Source organism: Oncorhynchus nerka, unplaced genomic scaffold (assembly GCF_034236695.1).
Source record: "Oncorhynchus nerka isolate Pitt River unplaced genomic scaffold, Oner_Uvic_2.0 unplaced_scaffold_2276, whole genome shotgun sequence".
Classification (NCBI taxonomy): Eukaryota; Metazoa; Chordata; class Actinopteri; order Salmoniformes; family Salmonidae; genus Oncorhynchus; species Oncorhynchus nerka.
Genome location: NW_027039020.1, coordinates 17850 through 41482, shown reverse-complemented (window position 1 = coordinate 41482; position 23633 = coordinate 17850). Strand labels below are relative to the sequence as shown.

At 41.5% G+C, this 23633-nt stretch overlaps 1 protein-coding gene across 1 annotated transcript in view; it reads right to left on the bottom strand.

Annotated features, from left to right (window-relative positions):
* Window positions 1-1798: 1798 nt before the first annotated feature.
* Window positions 1799-23633, bottom strand: part of LOC115120788 (collagen alpha-1(XIX) chain-like) — a gene marked incomplete at its 3' end in the record, with an annotated part of 34267 nt that continues 12432 nt past the window's right edge. The window contains exons 6-7 of the mRNA XM_065014678.1: window positions 2579-2623; window positions 1799-1852 (exon numbers count right to left, since the gene is read on the bottom strand). Coding sequence (XP_064870750.1) covers window positions 1799-1852; window positions 2579-2623 — 99 coding nt within the window. The remainder of the gene's footprint in view (window positions 1853-2578; window positions 2624-23633) is intronic.

The window sequence follows — 23633 nt, the reverse complement described above, 5'->3', positions numbered from 1 at the left end:
TATCTGATGCTGAAAGGGGATAGTATTATCATGATGATAGCTGATGAAGGGGATAGTATTGTCATGGGATAGCTGATGATGAGGGGATAGTATTATCATGATAGCTGATGAAAGGGATAGTATTATCATGATAGCTGATAGTATTATCATGATAGCTGATGAAGGGGATGATAGTGATGAAGGGGATATCATGATAGCTGATGATGGGGATAGTATTATCATGATAGCTGAAGGGAGATATTATTATCATGATAGCTGATGAAGGGGATAGTATTATCATGATAGCTGATGAAGGGGATATTGTTATTATGATAGCTGATGAAGGGGATAGTGTTATTATGATTAGCTGATGAAGGGGATAGTATTATCATGATAGCTGATGAAGGGGATATTATCATGTAGCTGATGAAGGATAGTATTATCAGCGATAGGGGATTATTATCATGATAGCTGAAGGGGATAGTATTATCATGATAGCTGATGAAAAGGGATATAAGTATCATGATAGCTGATGAAGGGGATAGTATTATCGATAGCTGAAGGAGATGATAGCTGATGAAGGCATGATAGTGTTATTATGGTAGCTGATGAAGGGGATAGTATTATCATGATAGCTGATGAAGGAGATATTATTATCATGATAGCTGATGAAAGGGATATAAGTATCATGATAGCTGATGAAAGGGATAGTATTATCATGATAGCTGATGAAGGGATAGTGTTATTATCATGAAGGGGGATAGCTGATGAAGGAGATATTATTATCATGTTATGAAAGGGATATTATCATGATAGCTGATGAAGGGGTATTATCATGATAGCTGATTATCATGATAGCTGATGAAGGGGTTAGTATTATCATGATAGCTGATGAAGGGGATAGTATTATCATGATAGCTGATGAAGGGGATAGTATTATCATGATAGCTGATGAAGGGGATAGTATTATCATGATAGCTGATGAAGGGGATTAGATAGCTATTATCATGATAGCTGATGAAGGGGATAGTATTATCATGATAGCTGATGAAGGGGATAGTATTATCATGATAGCTGATGAAGGGGATAGTATTGCATGATAGCTGATGAAGGGGATAGTATTATCATGATAGCTGATGAAGGGGACAGTATTATCATGATAGCTGATGAAGGGGATAGTATTGTCATGATAGCTGATGAAGGGGATAGTATTATCATGATAGCTGATGAAGGGGATAGTATTATCATAATAGCTGATGAAGGGGATAGTATTATCATGATAGCTGATGAAGGGGATAGTATTATCATGATAGCTGATGAAGGGGATAGTATTATCATGATAGCTGATGAAGGGGATATTATTATCATGATAGCTGATGAAGGGGGTAGTATTATCATGATAGCTGGTGAAGGGGATAGTATTATCATGATAGCTGATGAAGGGGATAGTATTATCATGATAGCTGATGAAGGGGATAGTATTATCATGATAGCTGATGAAGGGGATAGTATTATCATGATAGCTGATGAAGGGGGATAGTATCATGATAGCTGATGAAAGGGATAGTGTTATCATGATAGCTGATGAAGGGGATAGTATTATCATGATAGCTGATGAAGGGGATAGTATTATCATGATAGCTGATGAAGGGGATAGTATTATGCTACTTTAGTTGAACCTTAGTCCAACAGCACTCCAGGACATAGAAAACCCTCTCACAGAATATGTAGTGGGAGAATAACAGTTTAGTGGTTTAAAGCAGAAACCTTATATCTTACAGCTAATGGACAGTCCAAACAAGTCAACAGTCTGACTCACCTTCTGTCCAGGAATACCATCCAGACCTGGTGAGCCAGAAACACCCTGGTCACCCTGAGGGAGAAATAGAACACACACGCACGAAAGCGCACGCACACACACACACACACACACACACACACACACACACACACACACACACACACACACACACACACACACACACACACACACACACACACACACACACACACACACACACACACACAGTAAAAGGGAAGGCCTTCAGACATCTCTAAAACAGCAAACAGTACTCTGCGGTAGCTAATACAGTTCAGATGGAAACCACACGAACCACACAGGCAGAGTGGGCTAAGTCACACCACCATCAATCTCAATATGAATGTTATGACACTTGATATAGACTTTGCATGTCATGTGCAGTGTTGAGTAACGCAGATCAGCTTTAGCCAATTTCCTCAAACCTTATCAAGTATAGGAAAATGTTTGGGTGGTCTGCGCCTTTTAAGTGTTATGTCATTAGATTGGATCGAGTTTCATAGGCAAATATGTCCCTGTATGTGTGTGTGTGTGTGTGTGTATTCTTCAACCTCAACTTCTAAGGGCCCTAGAGGAGGGTTTAGAGGGTGATGATGCTTTAGAGTGGTCCTGGTGAACTGAAGGTGCTAGACCATGCACAGACCCAGCTGACAGGGCACTCTCTGACTCTCTGTTATGTTTAAAGAGTTTATCATGTTCAAACACATATGTAAGTTGTGAAATATCTCATATACAGTATATTGTATAAATATAAAATATTTCCATGGTAACATACTGTACCTTCTGGCTTGAGTTTCCAGGGAACCCGTCTTTCCTGGTCTCTCCCTGTAAAGGGAAACATGATACAGTCAGTAGCTGCTGATCCCTTATTGGTCATTTAGTTAGTGATTGCTTGTCTTATTGGATGTACAGTCAGTGGCTGGTCTCTAATTAGCTGTACAGTCAGTGGCTGGTCTAATTGGCTGTACAGTCAGTGGCTGTTCTCAATTGGCTGTACAGTCAGTGGCTGTTCTCTAATTGGCTGTACAGTCAGTGGCTGTTCTCTAATTGGCTGTACAGTCAGTGGCTGTTCTCTAATTGGCTGTACAGTCAGTGGCTGTTCTTTTAGTAGCAGCTTGTCTCTCCCACGTCTATGGAAAGTAAGTTTGGTTAAAATTGAACTGTTTCTAAAAGTTCCTGAACACGTCACAGACATGGCTATAATATTTTCCTGAATGTTGCAGCCAAGGAATGGTGGTATGATTGGGACAACATGAATATGCCTTGATTAAGCTTAGTTTGTAGCAATAGTTCCTTAATTGGACTAATTGTCATATTGATACAGCATTCCACCCTGTATCCCACTGCTGTTTGCCTCTGAAGCAGGGTCAGTCCCTGGATGGGAGACCAGATGCTGCTGGAAGTGGTGTCGAGGCCAGTAGGAGGCACTCTGGTCTAAAAAAATAAAATAAAATGTCCCAGGGCAGTGATTAGGGACATTGCCCTGTGTAGGTTTCTGTCTTCCTGATGGGACGTTAAACGGGTGTCCTGACTCTCTGTGGTCACCAAATATTCCATGGCACGTAAGAGTAGGGAGTGTTAACTCTGGTGTCCTGGCTAAATTCCCAATCTGGCCACCTAATCATCCCCAACTTCCAATTGGCTCATTCATCCTCCCTCCTCTCCCTTGTAACTATTCCCCAGCTCTTTGCTGTAAATGAGAATGTGTTAAAATGATGTAAAATAAATAAAAGTTTATTTGGTTGACATGGAACTACAGTGGTTAAATGTCACTTTTTTAATGTTCTAATGAGACCATGTTGAAGCAGCTAGCAGAAATGCTGTTTCCCTCGTCAAACAAGGCCCCAACACAGTGAAACAGGGTTACTGTGGATCTGGGACTTGTAGCTTGCCAATTATCGGGTAATACAATCCACTTCTCTCCGCAGCTGTTGGAGCGCTGTGTTAAATACAACAGGCTCGGGACAGCTGTAAGGGAAGCAGGATGGGACACTAGCTTAGCTCAGTGAACTGCTGGACCTTCTAAATCCTCTGGCTAATGTGTGAATAAGACACTGACGGCCACTGACTGCAGCCTACATTAGTATAAGGACATGCCCTGGGCCATAATGTTTATAATAACTTTTGGAGAAAATATCCAAATAATGTATGTTTTTGACATTTCTAGAATGTGTCCAAGCTAAAATCTTTAATTGCTACATCCATTTTTGTACTTATAAAATAATGATATTGTATATATCCATAGATTCTAGAAGAACAGAACTCATAAATGAATCATACTGTATACACCCATAGATTTTTGAAGAATTTAACTTATAAATGCCTCATGAGCTTAGTTCAGCTGTCATACCACTTCAGAACCCAACATATAAGCGTGTTAAATGTGTAAACAAAATAAACAAACACTGTATTGTGTCAAAACATATTTAAAACTATCATTTTGATATCATGGATGGTCAGTCCTTGCACCCATAGTTCTGTCTACAAATTTGAATGGTTACTTTTCTGGGGCGGTGGTTAGAGGGGCTAGTAACCAAAGGTTGCTGGATCGAATCCCTGAGCTGACAACGTACAAATCTGTTGTTCTGCCCCTGAACAAGGCAGTTAACCCACTGTTCCCCAGTAGGCAGCCATTGTAAGTAAGAATGTGTTCTTAACCCACTGTTCCCAGGTAGGCAGCCATTGTAAGTAAAAATGTGTTCTTAACCCACTGTTCCCCAGTAGGCAGCCATTGTAAGTAAGAATGTGTTCTTAACCCACTGTTCCCAGTAGGCAGCCATTGTAAGTAAGAATGTGTTCTTAACCCACTGTTCCCAGGTAGGCAGCCATTGTGAGTAAGAATGTGTTCTTAACCCACTGTTCCCCAGTAGGCAGCCATTGTAAGTAAGAATGTGTTCTTAACCCACTGTTCCCAGGTAGGCAGCCATTGTAAGTAAGAATGTGTTCTTAACCCACTGTTCCCCAGTAGGCTGCCATTGTAAGTAAGAATGTGTTCTTAACCCACTGTTCCCAGGTAGGCTGCCATTGTAAGTAAGAATGTGTTCTTAACCCACTGTTCCCAGGTAGGCTGCCATTGTAAGTAAGAATGTGTTCTTAACCCACTGTTCCCCAGTAGGCTGCCATTGCAAGTAATAATGTGTTCTTAACCCACTGTTCCCAGTAGGCTCCATTGTAAGTAAGAATGTGTTCTTAACCCACTGTTCCCAGGTAGGCAGCCATTGTAAGTAAGAATGTGTTCTTAACCCACTGTTCCCAGGTAGGCAGCCATTGTAAGTAAGAATGTGTTCTTAACCCACTGTTCCCAGGTAGGCAGCCATTGTAAGTAAGAATGTGTTCTTAACCCACTGTTCCCCAGTAGGCAGCCATTGTAAGTAAGAATGTGTTCTTAACCCACTGTTCCCAGTAGGCTGCCATTGTAAGTAAGAATGTGTTCTTAACCCACTGTTCCCAGGTAGGCTGCCATTGTAAGTAAGAATGTGTTCTTAACCCACTGTTCCCAGGTAGGCAGCCATTGTAAGTAAGAATGTGTTCTTAACCCACTGTTCCCAGGTAGGCAGCCATTGTAAGTAAGAATGTGTTCTTAACCCACTGTTCCCAGGTAGGCAGCCATTGTAAGTAAGAATGTGTTCTTAACCCACTGTTCCCCAGTAGGCAGCCATTGTAACCCACTGTAAGAATGTGTTCTTAACCCACTGTTCCCAGGTAGGCTGCCATTGTAAGTAAGAATGTGTTCTTAACCCACTGTTCCCCATTGTAAGTAAGAATGTGTTCCATTGTAGGCAGCCATTGCAAGAATGTGTTCTTAACCCACTGTTCCCAGGTAGGCTGCCATTGTAAGTAAGAATGTGTTCTAACCCACTGTTCCCAGGTAGGCAGCCATTGTAAGGTAGGCAGCCATAAGAATGTGTTCTTAACCCACTGTTCCCAGGTAGGCAGCCATTGTAAGTAAGAATGTGTTCTTAACCCACTGTTCCCAGGTAGGCTGCCATTGTAAGTAAGAATGTGTTCTTAACCCACTGTTCCCAGTAGGCAGCCATTGTAAGTAAGAATGTGTTCTTAACCCACTGTTCCCAGGTAGGCAGCCATTGTAAGTAAGAATGTGTTCTTAACCCACTGTTCCCAGGTAGGCAGCCATTGTAAGTAAGAATGTGTTCTTAACCCACTGTTCCCAGGTAGGCAGCCATTGTAAGTAAGCAGCCATTGTTGTAAGTAAGAATGTGTTCTTAACCCACTGTTCCCAGGTAGGCAGCCATTGTAAGTAAGAATGTGTTCTTAACCCACTGTTCCCAGTAGGCTGCCATTGTAAGTAAGAATGTGTTCTTAACCCACTGTTCCCAGGTAGGCTGCCATTGTAAGTAAGAATGTGTTCTTAACCCACTGTTCCCAGGTAGGCTGCCATTGTAAGTAAGAATGTGTTCTTAACCCACTGTTCCCAGTAGGCAGCCATTGTAAGTAAGAATGTGTTCTTAACCCACTGTTCCCAGTAGGCTGCCATTGTAAGTAAAAATGTGTTCTTAACCCACTGTTCCCAGGTAGGCAGCCATTGTAAGTAAGAATGTGTTCTTAACCCACTGTTCCCAGGTAGGCATGCCTTAACCCACTTTCCCAGGTAGGCAGCCATTGTAAGTAAGAATGTGTTCTTAACCCACTGTTCCCCAGTAGGCTGCCATTGTAAGTAAGAATGTGTTCTTAACCCAGGTAGGCTGTTCCCCACTGGGTAGGCAGCCATTTTAAGTAAGAATGTGTTCTTAACCCACTGTTCCCCAGTAAGAATGTGTTCTTTACCCAGTAGGCAGCCATTGTAAGTAAGTAAGAATATGTTCTTAACCCACTGTTCCCAGGTAGGCTGCCATTGTAAGTAAGAATGTGTTCTTAACTGTTCCACTGTTAAGAATGTGTTCTTAACCCACTGTTCCCAGGCTGCCATTGTAAGTAAGAATGTGTTCTTAACCCACTGTTCCCAGGTAGGCAGCCAGTGTAAGTAAGAATGTGTTCTTAACCCACTTGTAAAGTTATATAATGGTTAAATACATGTTTTAAATGTTTTATTATCCAGGCCCATCCCTCAGTTGCTTACCAACATAGAAACAGGGTGGAGCGCTTGTTATTGTTTCAATTGAGGACTGTAGCTTTAAAGTAACTGTCCAGTGAAAATCTCATTTTAAAAGGTAGACTGACGTTGCCACGAGCAGCACGGCAGATATTGAGATGAGTGATATCCAAGACTTCACTCTCACACGGTCACACACAGTATCTGCACATGTTCACGGGTTCCCTCTTCGCAGCCTGGTAACCAGGGCGCCAAAACAGAGAAGAAGTTGAGCCATGCGCTTTCTTGGTGGTTGCAGAAACTGACCCACTATGCTGTTTACTTTCTGTATGTATGTTGTATTGCTGAGTCTACCTCTAAAAGATCATTATGTTGTTGACTTCCTGTATGTATGTTGTATTGCTGAGTCTACCTCTAAAAGATCATTATGTTGTTGACTTCCTGTATGTATGTTGTATTGCTGAGTCTACCTCTACAAGATCATTATGTTGTTTACTTCCTGTATGTATGTTGTATTGCTGAGTATACCTCTAAAATATCATTATGTTGTTGACTTTCTGTATGTATGTTGTATTGCTGAGTCTACCTCTAAAAGATCATTATGTTGTTTACTTTCTGTATGTATGTTGTATTGCTGAGTCTACCTCTAAAAGATCATTATGTTGTTGACTTCCTGTATGTATGTTGTATTGCTGAGTCTACCTCTAAAAGATCATTATGTTGTTGACTTCCTGTATGTATGTTGTATTGCTGAGTCTACCTCTAAAATATCATTATGTTGTTGACTTCCTGTATGTATGTTGTATTGCTGAGTCTACCATCTAAAAGATCATTATGTTGTTGACTTCCTGTATGTATGTTGTATTGCTGAGTCTACCTCTAAAATATCATTATGTTGTTGACTTCCTGTATGTATGTTGTATTGCTGAGTCTACCTCTAAAATATCATTATGTTGTTGACTTCCTGTATGTATGTTGTATTGCTGAGTCTACCTCTAAAAGATCATTATGTTGTTGACTTCCTGTATGTATGTTGTATTGCTGAGTCTACCTCTAAAAGATCATTATGTTGTTGACTCGTATTAGTGGACAAAAGCAGAAAAAAGTGAAGAAGAAAATAGTTCAAAAATCCTCAAACTATTATCTCAAACAGACCATTTAAAAATGCTTGCCATTTCCTCAGAGAAGATCACGTCATGTTTTTTGGCAGAGACGTCAAACTGTCTAAGCTGGCCAATCAGCTGTTTACTTGTCTTTTTATTTTATTTTATCGAATGGTGTATAGATCCACACCATGTTGTTGTTGGGGTACGCCCACACCATTGCAACACAGAAAATAGGCTTTTTAACATACTAAATAAGGAAAAGTAGTTCACTCATTTTGTAATTAATTATAGGTAATAGTTCATAGAAATCTGGAAACACTGGACAGTTACTTTAAGGACATTTCCATGTGGCCTACTAGTGATGTAAGAGATAGACAGTAACCTATGGAATCTATAGGATAATCAGTGATGTAGGAGATAGACAGTAGCCTATGGAATCTATAGGATAATCAGTGATGTAGGAGATAGACAGTAGCCTATGGAATCTATAGAGTAATCAGTGATGTTGGAGATAGACAGTAGCCTATGGAATCTATAGGATAATCGGTGATGTAGGAGATAGACAGTAGCCTATGGAATCTATAGAGTAATCAGTGATGTAGGAGATAGACAGTAGCCTATGGAATCTATAGAATCATCAGTGATGTAGGAGATAGACAGTAGCATATGGAATCTATAGGATAATCGGTGATGTAGAAGATAGACAGTAGCCTATGGAATCTATAGGATCATCAGTGATGTTGGAGATAGACAGTAGCCTATGGAATCTATAGAGTAATCAGTGATGTAGGAGATAGACAGTAGCCTATGGAATCTATAGAGTAATCAGTGATGTTGGAGATAGACAGTAGCCTATGGAATCTATAGAGTAATCAGTGATGTAGGAGATAGACAGTAGCCTATGGAATCTATAGAGTAATCAGTGATGTAGGAGATAGACAGTAGCCCATGGAATCTATAGAGTAATCAGTGATGTAGGAGATAGACAGTAGCCTATGGAATCTATAGAGTAATCAGTGATGTAGGAGATAGACAGTAGCCTATGGAATCTATAGAGTAATCAGTGATGTAGGAGATAGACAGTAGCCTATGGAATCTATAGGATCATCAGTGATGTAGGAGATAGACAGTAGCCTATGGAATCTATAGGATCATCAGTGATGTAGGAGATAGACAGTAGCCTATGGAATCTATAGAGTAATCAGTGATGTAGGAGATAGACAGTAGCCTATGGAATCTATAGGATCATCAGTGATGTAGGAGATAGACAGTAGCCTATGGAATCTATAGAGTAATCAGTGATGTAGGAGATAGACAGTAGCCTATGGAATCTATAGGATCATCAGTGATGTAGGAGATAGACAGTAGCCTATGGAATCTATAGAGTAATCAGTGATGTAGGAGATAGACAGTAGCCTATGGAATCTATAGAGTAATCAGTGATGTAGGAGATAGACAGTAGCCTATGGAATCTATAGAGTAATCAGTGATGTAGGAGATATACAGTAGCCTATGGAATCTATAGGATCATCAGTGATGTAGGAGATAGACAGTAGCCTATGGAATCTATAGAGTAATCAGTGATGTAGGAGATAGACAGTAGCCTATGGAATCTATAGGATAATCGGTGATGTAGGAGATAGACAGTAGCCTATGGAATCTATAGGATCATCAGTGATGTAGGAGATAGACAGTAGCCTATGGAATCTATAGAATAATCGGTGATGTAGGAGATAGACAGTAGCATATGGAATCTATAGGATAATTGGTGATGTAGGAGATAGACAGTAGCCTATGGAATCTATAGGATAATTGGTGATGTAGGAGATAGACAGTAGCCTATGGAATCTATAGAATCATCAGTGATGTAGGAGATAGACAGTAGCATATGGAATCTATAGGATAATCGGTGATGTAGAAGATAGACAGTAGCCTATGGAATCTGTAGGATAATTGGTGATGTAGAAGATAGACAGTAGCCTATGGAATCTATAGGATAATCAGTGATGTAGGAGATAGACAGTAGCATATGGAATCTACAGAATAATCAGTGAATCAGGAGATAGAACCCTATAGTCTACTGGTATAGGAATGTTCAACATCCCTTTAGACAAAGCAGAGTCACCCCAGTAACACCATGTATTGTGTACTGCATGAACTGCAGGTGTATAACTGATGCTGGGGATAGATAATAGCCTATAGCTATTATGTTCTGCCTGATCATTAATAGCACCCGCCTGGTGTCCCAGATCTCAATCAGTCCCAGATTAGGGTTAGCAGTGGAACTGGCTTCAAGGTATAGTTTGGAATATAAGGAGCCTATAGGGATGTTTGCATTCCCTTTAGAACAAGTGGACTCTTCCCGAGGGCTGATATGAGGCTTAGGTCCAACGCTCAGCAGAGCATTAAACCCCAATCTGCAGTAGAATCACAGGGTTAAAGGTTACCCTGGTGCCTGTAACTCTACATCCACTCCCTGTGTGAACTGAAACATTGTCCTTCTCCTTCCTTCTTCCCCTCTGACTGTCTGTCTGCTTCCATGTCAAGGAAGGGCAGATCATTCATCAAATGTCTTTCACCCCCATGCACACACACACACACACACACACACACACACACACACACACACACACACACACACACACACACACACACACACACACACGCACACACACACGCACACACACACACACGTCCCCCTCTAAGTGACAACATGAGCGTTCTCCTCTGTTGAATTCATTAGAGATAATTATGGCACTCTTTAACAGGCTGATTAATATATCTTAGTGCTCCAGCGTGCATAATTGGGCTTATTTCTAACTAGCTGAATGTTTGGTGTGTGATCATGTATTGACAGTGGTGACAATGGTTTTCACCATCTACAAAATTAGACATTGAAAGCAAAGCTAGATTATGTGGTGAAGGTTGCTAACGAGCCCTTCACAAGTATCGCGTTACTCAGAACCCACACTGTTCTCGCGGCAGGTCTGCCAGTTTTCACTAGCAGAAGGGACTTTTCGTAACAGGTTAGGAGAATGAGGTTCAGGTTAGGAACATGGTTTGGGATAGGGTTAGCTAAAACGCATTAAAAACAACAAAAAAAACGTGACTGGAACATATCTAGCTACAACCAGGCCTGCCCTGAGAACACCCTCCGTTTCCACTAATGTGATTCTGCTAAAAAACAACACTACCTTTGACCATGTTGACTGTCTGACAATGTGTTGGCAGTGGTAGCTAAACATTTAAGAATCTTTGAAGTCCGTTGTTAGCATCTGAAAGAGAACGCTGGCTGTTGCTTTGACCTATACAGTGTGTTCGGAAAGTATTCAGACCCCTTCACTTCTTCCCCTGCTGTGTCACGTTACAGCCTTATTCTACAATGGATTCAATTGTTTTTTTTCATCAATCTACACACACAACACCCCATAATGACAAAAAAAACAGTTTTTTTAGAAATGTTTGCAAATGTTTAAAAAAATATGAACTATCAATTACATAAGTGTTCAGACCCTTTACTCAGTACTTCCCCCAGATCTGTGCCTCGACACAATCTTGTCTCAGAGCTCTAGGGACAATTCCTTTGACCTCATGGCTTGGTTTTTGCTCTGACATGAGCTGTCAACTGTGGGACCTTATATAGACAGGTGTGTGTCTTTCAAATCATGTCCAATCAATTGAATTTACCACAGGTGGACTCCAATCAAGGTGTAGAAACATCTCAAGGATGATCAATGGAAACAAGATGCACCTGAGCTCAATTTTGTGCCTTTCTAAATCATGTCCAATCTATTGAATTTACCACAGTCGGACACCAATCAAGTTGTAAAACTTGGATGATCAATGGAAACAGGATGAATCGGAGCTCAATTTCGAGTCTCATAGCAAAGGGTCTGAATACTTATGTAAATAAGGTATTTCTGTTGTTTAGTTGTAGTAAATGTGCAAACATTTCTAAAAACCTGTTTTCGCTTTGTCATTATGGGGTATTGTGTGTAGATTGATGAGGATTTAATTTGTAAAAATCCTTTTAAGGATTGAAAATGTGGAAAAAGTGAAGGGGTCTGAATGCTTCCCGAATGCACTCTATTTTCTATTGCGAAAGGCGAGCAGCATAATATGAATGGAGAAATAGAGACATTTATCTTTGGTAAAAACCATAAGCCCTATTAATGTAGTATGTTTTTAATGCTTTAAGGGATTTTGTGGGCATCCTCCTGAGTTTATGTGTTGTCATTACTCCTCAGGAAGAAAACCTTAGAATACCACTGGATATCAAACACATTTCATACCTCTTTCATCAAGGATATCATTTTATTTTCCTTCATCCATCCATCCATCCATAATATGATTTTTACTAGACCGTGGCACTAAGTTACAGAAGCTCTTCACTTCAATAAATGCATAAAATTCACTGATGCTTAATTCCCATTGGAAGTCCACTTCTAAGAATGACTTTTAACCGACAGCCGACGCATTCAGGTTATACAGTATTACCTTGACTGAGCGTTAAACAGGGGGATAAATGGGTCATATGGAGCTGAATTACTGTACAGCTCAAATGAAGTAGAGAAGCAAAGCCACTTCTTGAAGACTCATGTGCATACAATAGATGAATGTGTGCTTAGCAATAGCAGAATGATGACATTTATAGAAAGAGGGAACAGAAATCATCATTATAACCTTTTAATGCACCCTTAAGTAGTTATTGGCAATTGAGCTTTTACAGAGATTCATACAGAAGCTCCAATACTAGTTAGACTTTAGAGCATTTAAACAGATTCCTAATGAGAACTGTGGGTTAATTGTTATGACCTTACAAGGAAAACGTCGGGGGGAAATTGGGGATTACCTTGTGGTTGTGTTACTTCAAGAGAAGAGAAAGTATAAAACCAGCACTGTGGTGAAAGTTGGATGGAGGATCCTAATCCCGTTCACAGTGAAGGAACAGCTGTGGTTATCCAAGGTTCTTCAGAAGATTTAACACATCCATCCTGGTATTAGAAGAAGGCAGCTTCCTTGAAAGGAAATCACTTTTTCCTAATGGCCTTGTATTATATTATAGGATTTACAGTCCTAGTATTATGTTATACGATTTACAGCCCTAGTACTATGTTATACGATGTACAGCCCTAGTACTATGTTATAGGATGTACAGCCCTAGTACTATGTTATAGGATGTACAGCCCTAGTACTATGTTATAGGATGTACAGCCCTAGTACTATGTTATACGATGTACAGCCCTAGTGCTATGTTATAGGATGTACAGCCCTAGTACTATGTTATACGATGTACAGCCCTAGTGCTATGTTATACGATGTACAGCCCTAGTACTATGTTATACGATGTACAGCCCTAGTACTATGTTATACGATGTACAGCCCTAGTACTATGTTATACGATGTACAGCCCTAGTGCTATGTTATACGATGTACAGCCCTAGTATTATATTATAGGATGTACAGCCCTAGTACTATGTTATACGATGTACAGCCCTAGTACTATGTTATAGGATCTACAGCCCTAGTACTATGTTATACGATGTACAGCCCTAGTGCTATTTTATACGATGTACAGCCCTAGTATTATATTATAGGATGTACAGCCCTAGTACTATGTTATAGGATCTACAGCCCTAGTACTATGTTATACAATGTACAGCCCTAGTACTATGTTATACGATGTACAGCCCTAGTATTATATTATAGGATGTACAGCCCTAGTATTATATTATAGGATGTACAGCCCTAGTACTATGTTATACGATGTACAGCCCTAGTACTATGTTATACGATGTACAGCCCTAGTATTATATTATAGGATGTACAGCCCTAGTATTATATTATACGATGTACAGCCCTAGTATTATATTATAGGATGTACAGCCCTAGTATTATATTATAGGATGTACAGCCCTAGTATTATAATATAGGATACAGCCCTTGTATTAACACATTCACAGCTCCTAGGTGGAATAAAATCTAAACATTGACGTCGTCATGAAATTATTTCTTTTTATGATTCCTTTACAATACCCAGAACGTGTTCAGCACCGCACTACAGATGTATTCCATTCCACCCTGCCTGCTTGCCTTCTCAACGAGCTGTCACTAATTTAATTTAGTCCCACAATGCACTTCTTCTGAAAAGTGATAATAATGCCAGGAATCCTATTCGGGGCAGTTGATTGGTTGTCACAGTGTCGCTGAACCCAACCTGTCTGTCAAAACGTATAACTTCAACAGAGGTACAGTAATGAAATGACCCTTTCAGAAGTGACATGACGTTGTATTGGATTCCCAGTTTAATAGAACAAGTAAATGCTGTGCTCACAGGAGTCTATTCACCTGAGTATGATACGCTTGGAGGTTTCCCTACAAGTTACTTTCAACCTGAAAAAAAATAATAATTATGACTTAAGAGATTTATTTTGTGCTACTTTTAATGATTTAATGGTAGCTAAAGTGCCAAGACTAGTTCAATAAGGATATATGGACTGAGGTGTTTTCTTTGGTCCTAGTAGACCACTATAACAAACCTAACGCCACTTCTACAGCAGGAACATACTAATTATAATGGAGAGTTTCACAAATAACCCAATTCCCCTCCTCTCGGGTCGGTCCTACAGGTAGAATGATTTAAAGCTTGTGTAGTAGCTGTTGTACTTTCTCTGAATTCCTGAGTGGTTTTAAGGGGAAAACAGAAGGACTGCATAACAAATGGCACCCTAGTCTCTATATAGTGTTTTTTTTTACCAGGCCTATAAGGTATCCCATAGGGCTCTGCTCCAAAGTAGTGCACTATATTGGGAATGGGGTTCCATTTAGGACACACACAAGTTCCTACTAGCTCTGCAAAATGTCTTCACCCAAACTACACCACTCTATGGTAATTGGGTCAATGACCACAAAGACCATCTGGTCCTAATAGGCGAATCACCACCTGTTCAGAGAAATGACTTCCTATCATTCTTCATTCCCAAACACACTGGCTCTTCTTCTCTCTCTCTTTCTGTCAAACACACTGGATTTTCTTTACTCTCTCTTTCTGTCAAACACACTGACTCTTCTTCTCTCTCTCTTTCTGTCAAACACACTGGCATTCTGTCAAACACACTGGATCTTCTTTACTCTCTTTTTCTGTCAAACACACTGGCTCTTCTTCTCTGTCAAACACACTGGCTCTTCTTCTCTCTCTTCTGTCAAACACACTGGCTCTTCTTCTTCTCTCTTCTTCTGTCAAACACACTGGCACTCTCTCTCTCTGTCAAACACACTGACTCTTCTTCTCTCTCTCTTCTGTCAAACACACTGACTCTTCTCTCTCTCTCTGTCAAACACACTGGCACTTCTCTCTCTCTGTCAAACACACTGACTCTTCTCTGTCAAATACACTGGCACTTCTCTCTCTCTGTCAAACACACTGGATCTTCTTCTCTCTCAAACACACTGACTCTTTCTGTCAAACACACTGGCTCTTCTTCTCTCTCTCTTCTGTCAAACACACTGGATCTTTCTTCTCACACTCTCTCTTCTCTGTCAAACACACTGGCTCTTCTTCTCTCTCTCTGTCAAACACACTGGATCTTCTCTCTCTCTTCAAACACACTGACTCTTCTTCTCTCTCTTTCTGTCAAACACACTGGATCTTCTTCTCTCTCTCTCTTCAAACACACTGACTCTTCTCTCTCTCTCTCTGTCAAACACACTGACTTCTTTCTCTCTCTTTCTGTCAAACACACTGGATCTTCTTCTCTCTCTCTTTCTGTCAAACACACTGGACTCTTCTCTCTCTCTCTCCTTTCTCTTCTCTCTCTCTTTCTGTCAAACACACTGGCTCTTCTTCTCTCTCTCTTTCTGTCAAACACACTGGATCTTCTCTCTCTCTCTTTCTGTCAAACACACTGACTCTTCTTCTCTCTCTCTTTCTGTCAAACACACTGGATCTTCTTCTCTCTCTCTCTCTCTGTCAAACACACTGACTCTTCTCTCTCTCTTTCTGTCAAACACACTGGCTCTTCTTCTCTCTCTCTTTCTGTCAAACACACTGGATCTTCTCTCTCTCTGTCAAACACACTGGATCTTCTCTCTCTCTCTCTGTCAAACTTCTTCTCTCTCTCTTTCTGTCAAACACACTGGCTCTTCTTCTCTCTCTCTTTCTGTCAAACACACTGGCTCTTCTTCTCTCTCTCTTTCTGTCAAACACACTGGCTCTTCTCTCTCTCTCTCTCTGTCAAACACACTGACTCTTCTCTCTCTCTTTCTGTCAAACACACTGGCTCTTCTCTCTCTCTTTTCTGTCAAACACACTGGACTTCTCTCTCTCTCTCTGTCAAACACACTGACTCTTCTCTCTCTCTTTCTGTCAAACACACTGGCTCTTCTTCTCTCTCTCTTTCTGTCAAACACACTGGATCTTCTCTCTCTCTCTTTCTGTCAAACACACTGACTCTTCTTCTCTCTCTTTCTGTCAAACACACTGGATCTTCTCTCTTCTGTCAAACACACTGACTCTTCTCTTCTCTTTCTGTCAAACACACTGGCTCTTCTTCTCTCTCTCTTTCTGTCAAACACACTGGATCTTCTCTCTCTTTCTTTCTGTCAAACACACTGGATCTTCTTCTCTCTCTCTCTCTGTCAAACACACTGACTCTTCTCTCTCTCTTTCTGTCAAACACACTGGCTCTTCTTCTCTCTCTCTTTCTGTCAAACACACTGGCTCTTCTCTCTCTCTCTTTCTGTCAAACACACTGGCTCTTCTCTCTCTCTCTCTCTGTCAAACACACTGACTCTTCTCTCTCTCTTTCTGTCAAACACACTGGCTCTTCTTCTCTCTCTCTTTCTGTCAAACACACTGGATCTTCTCTCTCTCTCTTTCTGTCAAACACACTGGATCTTCTTCTCTCTCTCTCTTTCTGTCAAACACACTGGATCTTCTTCTCTCTCTCTCTCTGTCAAACACACTGACTCTTCTCTCTCTCTTTCTGTCAAACACACTGGCTCGTCTTCTCTCTCTCTTTCTGTCAAACACACTGGATCTTCTCTCTCTCTCTTTCTGTCAAACACACTGGATCTTCTTCTCTCTCTCTCTGTCAAACACACTGGGTCTTCTTCTCTCTCTCTTTCTGTCAAACACACTGGCTCTTCTCTCTCTCTCTCTGTCAAACACACTGACTCTTCTCTCTCTTTCTGTCAAACACACTGGCTCTTCTTCTCTCTCTCTTTCTGTCAAACACACTGGGTCTGTCAAACACACTCTTCTTCTCTCTCTCTCTTTCTGTCAAACACACTGGCTCTTCTTCTCTCTCTTTCTGTCAAACACACTGGATCTTCTTCTCTCTCTCTCTCTGTCAAACACACTGACTCTTCTCTCTCTCTTTCTGTCAAACACACTGGCTCTTCTTCTCTCTCTCTTTCTGTCAAACACACTTCTCTCTCTCTCTTTCTGTCAAACACACTGGATCTTCTCTCTCTCTGTCAAACACACTGACTCTTCTCTCTCTCTTTCTGTCAAACACACTGGCTCTTCTTCTCTCTCTCTTTCTGTCAAACACACTGGATCTTCTCTCTCTCTCTTTCTGTCAAACACACTGACTCTTCTTCTCTCTCTTTCTGTCAAACACACTGGATCTTCTTCTCTCTCTCTCTCTGTCAAACACACTGACTCTTCTCTCTCTCTTTCTGTCAAACACACTGGCTCTTCTGTCAAACACACTGATCTTCTTCTCTCTCTCTGGATCTCTCTCTCTCTCTGTCAAACACACTGACTCTTCTCTCTCTCTTTCTGTCAAACACACTGGCTCTTCTTCTCTCTCTCTTTCTGTCAAACACACTGGCTCTTCTTCTCTCTCTCTTTCTGTCAAACACACTGGCTCTTCTCTCTCTCTCTGTCAAACACACTGACTCTTCTCTCTCTTTCTGTCAAACACACTGGCTCTTCTTCTCTCTCTTTCTGTCAAACACACTGGATCTTCTTTCTCTCTGTCAAACACACTGACTCTTTCTGTCAAACACACTGGCTCTTCTTCTCTCTCTCTCTTTCTGTCAAAAAACACACTGACTCTTCTTCTCTCTCTCTTTCTGTCAAACACACTGGATCTTCTCTCTCTCTTCTGTCAAACACACTGACTCTTCTCTCTCTCTTTCTGTCAAACACACTGGCTCTTCTTCTCTCTCTCTTTCTGTCAAACACACTGGATCTTCTTCTCTCTCTCTGTCAAACACACTGACTCTTCTCTCTCTCTTTCTGTCAAACACACTGGCTCTTCTTCTCTCTCTCTTTCTGTCAAACACACTGACTCTTCTCTCTCTCTCTTTCTGTCAAACACACTGGCTCTTCTTCTCTCTCTCTTTCTGTCAAACACACTGGCTCTTCTCTCTCTCTCTCTGTCAAACACACTGACTCTTCTCTCTCTCTTTCTGTCAAACACACTGGCTCTTCTTCTCTCTCTCTTTCTGTCAAACACACTGGATCTTCTCTCTCTCTCTTTCTGTCAAACACACTGGATCTTCTTCTCTCTCTCTGTCAAACACACTGACTCTTCTTCTCTCTCTCTCAAACACACTGACTCTTCTGTCAAACACACTGGCTCTCTTCTCTCTCTCTTTCTGTCAAAACACACTGGCTCTCTGTCAAACACACTGACTTCTTCTCTCTCTCTCTGTCAAACACACTGGGTCTTCTTCTCTCTCTTTCTGTCAAACACACTGGCTCTTCTCTCTCTCTCTCTGTCAAACACACTGACTCTTCTCTCTCTTTCTGTCAAACACACTGGATCTTCTCTCTCTCTCTTTCTGTCAAACACACTGGATCTTCTTCTCTCTCTCTCTTTCTGTCAAACACACTGGCTCTTCTTCTCTCTCTCTTTCTGTCAAACACACTGGCTCTTCTTCTCTCTCTCTTTCTGTCAAACACACTGGATCTTCTTCTCTCTTTCTGTCAAAAACACACTGGATCTTTTACTCTCTCTTTCTGTCAAACACACTGGATCTTCTCTCTCTCTCTTTCTGTCAAACACACTGGATCTTCTCTCTCTCTCTTTCTGTCAAACACACTGACTCTTCTCTCTCTCTCTTTCTGTCAAACACACTGGATCTTCTCTCTCTCTCTTTCTGTCAAACACACTGGATCTTCTTTACTCTCTCTTTCTGTCAAACACACTGGATCTTCTTTACTCTCTCTTTCTGTCAAAGACACTGGATCTTCTCTCTCTCTCTTTCTGTCAAACACACTGGATCTTCTCTCTCTCTCTTTCTGTCAAACACACTGGCTCTTCTTCTCTCTCTCTCTGTCAAACACACTGACTCTTCTCTCTCTCTCTTTCTGTCAAACACACTGGATCTTCTCTCTCTCTCTCTGTCAAACACACTGACTCTTCTCTCTCTCTCTCTCTGTCAAACACACTGACTCTTCTCTCTCTCTCTCTCTGTCAAACACACTGGATCTTCTCTCTCTCTCTTTCTGTCAAACACACTGGCACTTCTCTCTTAAACACACTGACTCTTCTCTCTCTCTTTCTGTCAAACACACTGGCTCTTCTTCTCTCTCTCTTTCTGTCAAACACACAGACTCTTCTCTCTCTCTTTCTGTCAAACACACTGGATCTTCTTCTCTCTCTCTTTCTCAAACACACTCTTCTCTTTCTGTCAAACACACTGGCTCTTCTTCTCTCTCTCTTCTGTCAAACACACTGACTCTTCTTCTCTCTTTCTGTCAAACACACTGACTCTTCTTCTCTCTCTCTGTCAAATACACTGACTTTCTGTCAAACACACTGGCTCTTCTTCTCTCTCTCTTCTGTCAAACACACTGGCTCTTCTTCTCTCTCTTTCTGTCAAACACACTGACTCTTCTCTCTCTCTCTCTGTCAAATACACTGGCACTTCTCTCTCTCTTCTGTCAAACACACTGACTCTTCTTCTCTCTCTCTTTCTGTCAAACACACTGACTCTTCTCTCTCTCTCTTCTGTCAAACACACTGACTCTTCTCTCTCTCTTTCTGTCAAACACACTGGCTCTTCTCTCTCTCCCTTTCTGTCAAACACACTGGCACACTGGCTCTTCTCTGTCTCCTTTCTGTCAAACACACTGACTCTTCTGTCAAACACACTGGCTCTTCTCTCTCTCCTTTCTGTCAAACACACTGACTCTTCTCTCTCTCCCTTTCTGTCAAATACACTGGCACTTCTCTCTCTGTCAAACACACTGACTCTTCTTCTCTCTCTTTCTGTCAAACACACTCTCTTCTCTCTCTCCTTTCTGTCAAACACACACTGACTCTTCCTCTCTCTCTTTCTGTCAAACAAACTGACTCTTCTCTCTCTTTCTGTCAAACACACTGGCTCTTCTCTCTCCTTTCTGTCAAATACACTGGCTCTTCTTCTCCCTTTCTGTCAAACACACTGACTCTTCTCTCTGTCAAACACACTGGCTCTTCTTCTCTCTCTTTCTCACTTTTCTTCTCTCTCTTTCTGTCAAACACACTGACTCTTCTCTCTCTCCTTTCTGTCAAACACACTGGCTCTTCTTCTCTCTCTCTCTTTCTGTCAAACACACTGGCTCTTCTTCTCTCTCTCAAACACACTGACTCTTCTTCTTCTGTCAAACACACTGACTTTTCTTCTTCTCTGTCAAATACACTGACTCTTCTCTCTGTCAAAATACACTGGCACTTCTCTCTCTCTCTCTCTGTCAAACACACTGACTCTTCTCTCTCTCTCTTTCTGTCAAACACACTGACTCTTCTCTCTCTCTTTTCTGTCAAACACACTGACTCTTCTCTCTCTCTCTTTCTGTCAAACACACTCTCTTTCTGTCAAACACACTGACTCTTCTCTCTCTCTCTTTCTGTCAAACACACTGGCTCTTCTCTCTCTCCCTTTCTGTCAAACACACTGACTCTTCTTTCTCTCTTTCTGTCAAACACACTGGCTCTTCTCTCTCTCCTTTCTGTCAAACACACTGACTCTTCTCTCTCTCCCTTTCTGTCAAATACACACTTCTCTCTCTTTCTCTTCTTCTCTCTCTTTCTGTCAAACACACTGGCACTTCTCTCTCTCTCTCTGACTCTTTCTCTCTCTCTGTCAAACACACTGGCTCTTCTTCTCTCTCTTCTGTCAAACACACTGACTCTTCTTCTCTCTCTTTCTGAAACACACTGACTCTTCTCTCTCTCCTTTCTGTCAAACACACTGACTCTTCTCTCTCTCTCTTTCTGTCAAATACACTGGCACTTCTCTCTCTCTCTGTCAAACACACTGACTCTTCTTCTCTCTCTCTTTCTGTCAAACACACTGGCTCTTCTTCTCTCTCTTTCTGTCAAACACACTGACTCTTCTCTCTCTCTCTTCTGTCAAACACACTGACTCTTCTCTCTCTCCTTTCTGTCAAACACACTGGCTCTTCTCTCTCAAACACACTGACTCTGTCAAACACACTGGCTCTTCTTCTCTCCTTTCTGTCAAACACACTGACTCTTCTCTGTCAAACACACTGGCTCTTCTCTGTCTCCCTTTCTGTCAAATCTGTCAACTGACTCTTCTCTCTCTCTCTTTCTGTCAAACACACTGGCTCTTCTCTGTCTCCCTTTCTGTCAAATACACTGGCACTTCTCCTTTCTGTCAAACACACTGACTCTTCTCTCTCTCTCTTTCTGTCAAAAACACTGGCTCTTCTCTCTCTCCCTTTCTGTCAAACACACTGACTCTTCTCTCTCTCTCTTTCTGTCAAACACACTGGCTCTTCTCTCTCTCCCTTTCTGTCAAACACACTGGCTCTTCTCTCTCTCTTTCTGTCAAACACACTGACTCTTCTCTCTCTTCTTTCTGTCAAAACACACTGACTCTTCTCTCTCTCTCTTTCTGTCAAACACACTGGCTCTTCTCTGTCTCCCTTTCTGTCAAACACACTGGCTCTTCTCTCTCTCCCTTTCTGTCAAACACACTGACTCTTCTCTCTCTCTCTGTCAAACACACTGGCTTTCTGTCAAACACACTGACTCTTCTCTCTCTCTCTTTCTTCAAACATTGGCTGTCAAACACACTGACTCTTCTCTCTCTCTCTTTCTGTCAAACACACTGGCTCTTCTCTGTCTCCTTTCTGTCAAATACACTGGCTCTTCTCTCTCTCCTTTCTGTCAAACACACTGACTCTTCTCTCTCTCTCTCTGTCAAACACACTGACTCTTCTTCTCTCTCTCTTTCTGTCAAACACACTGGCTCTTCTTCTCTCACTCTTTCTGTCAAACACACTGGATCTTCTTTACTCTCTCTTTCTGTCAAACACACTGGCTCTTCTTCTCTCTCTCTTTCTGTCAAACACACTGGCTCTTCTTCTCTCTCTCTCTCTTTCTGTCAAACACACTGGCTCTTCTCTCTCTCTTTCTGTCAAACACACTGGATCATCTTTACTCTCTCTTTCTGTCAAACACACTGGCTCTTCTCGCTCTCTCTTTCTGTCAAACACACTGACTCTTCTCTCTCTCTCTTTCTGTCAAACACACTGACTCTTCTCTCCCTTTCTGTCAAACACACTGACTCTTCTCTCTCTCTCTCTCTCTGTCAAACACACTGACTCTTCTTCTCTCTCTTTTTCTGTCAAACACACTGGATCTTCTTTACTCTCTCTTTCTGTCAAACACACTGGCCCTTCTTCTCTCTCTCTCTTTCTGTCAAACACACTGACTCTTCTTCTCTCTCTTTCTGTCAAACACACTGGCTCTTCTCTCTCTCCCTTTCTGTCAAACACACTGACTCTTCTCTCTCTCTCTTTCTGTCAAACACACTGGCTCTTCTCTCTCTCCCTTTCTGTCAAACACACTGACTCTTCTCTCTCTCTCTTTCTGTCAAACACACTGGCTCTTCTTCTCTCTCTTTCTGTCAAACACACTGACTTTCTTCTCTCTCTTTCTGTCAAACACACTGACTCTTCTCTCTCTCTCTTTCTGTCAAACACACTGACTCTTCTCTCTCTCTTTCTGTCAAATACACTGGCACTTCTCTCTCTCTCTGTCAAACACACTGACTCTTCTCTCTCTTCTTTCTGTCAAACACACTGGCTCTTCTTCTCTCTCTCTTTCTGTCAAACACACTGGATCTTCTTTACTCTCTCTTTCTGTCAAACACACTGGCTCTTCTTCTCTCTCTCTCTTTCTGTCAAACACACTGACTCTTCTCTCTCTCTCTTTCTGTCAAACACACTGACTCTTCTCTCTCTCCCTTTCTGTCAAACACACTGGCTCTTCTCTCTCTCCCTTTCTGTCAAACACACTGACTCCTCTCTCTCTCTCTCTTTCTGTCAAACACACTGGCTCTTCTCTCTCTCCCTTTCTGTCAAACACACTGACTCTTCTCTCTCTCTCTTTCTGTCAAACACACTGGCTCTTCTCTGTCTCCCTTTCTGTCAAATACACTGGCTCTTCTCTCTCTCCCTTTCTGTCAAACACACGGACTCTTCTCTCTCTCTTTCTGTCAAACACACTGGCTCTTCTCTGTCTCCCTTCTGTCAAATACACTGGCACTTCTCTCCCTTTCTGTCAAACACACTGACTCTTCTCTCTCTCTCTTTCTGTCAAACACTTCTCTCTCTCCTTTCTGTCAAACACACTGGCTCTTCTCTCTCTCCTTTCTGTCAAACACACTTTCTCTCTCTCTCTTTCTGTCAAACACACTGGCTCTTCTC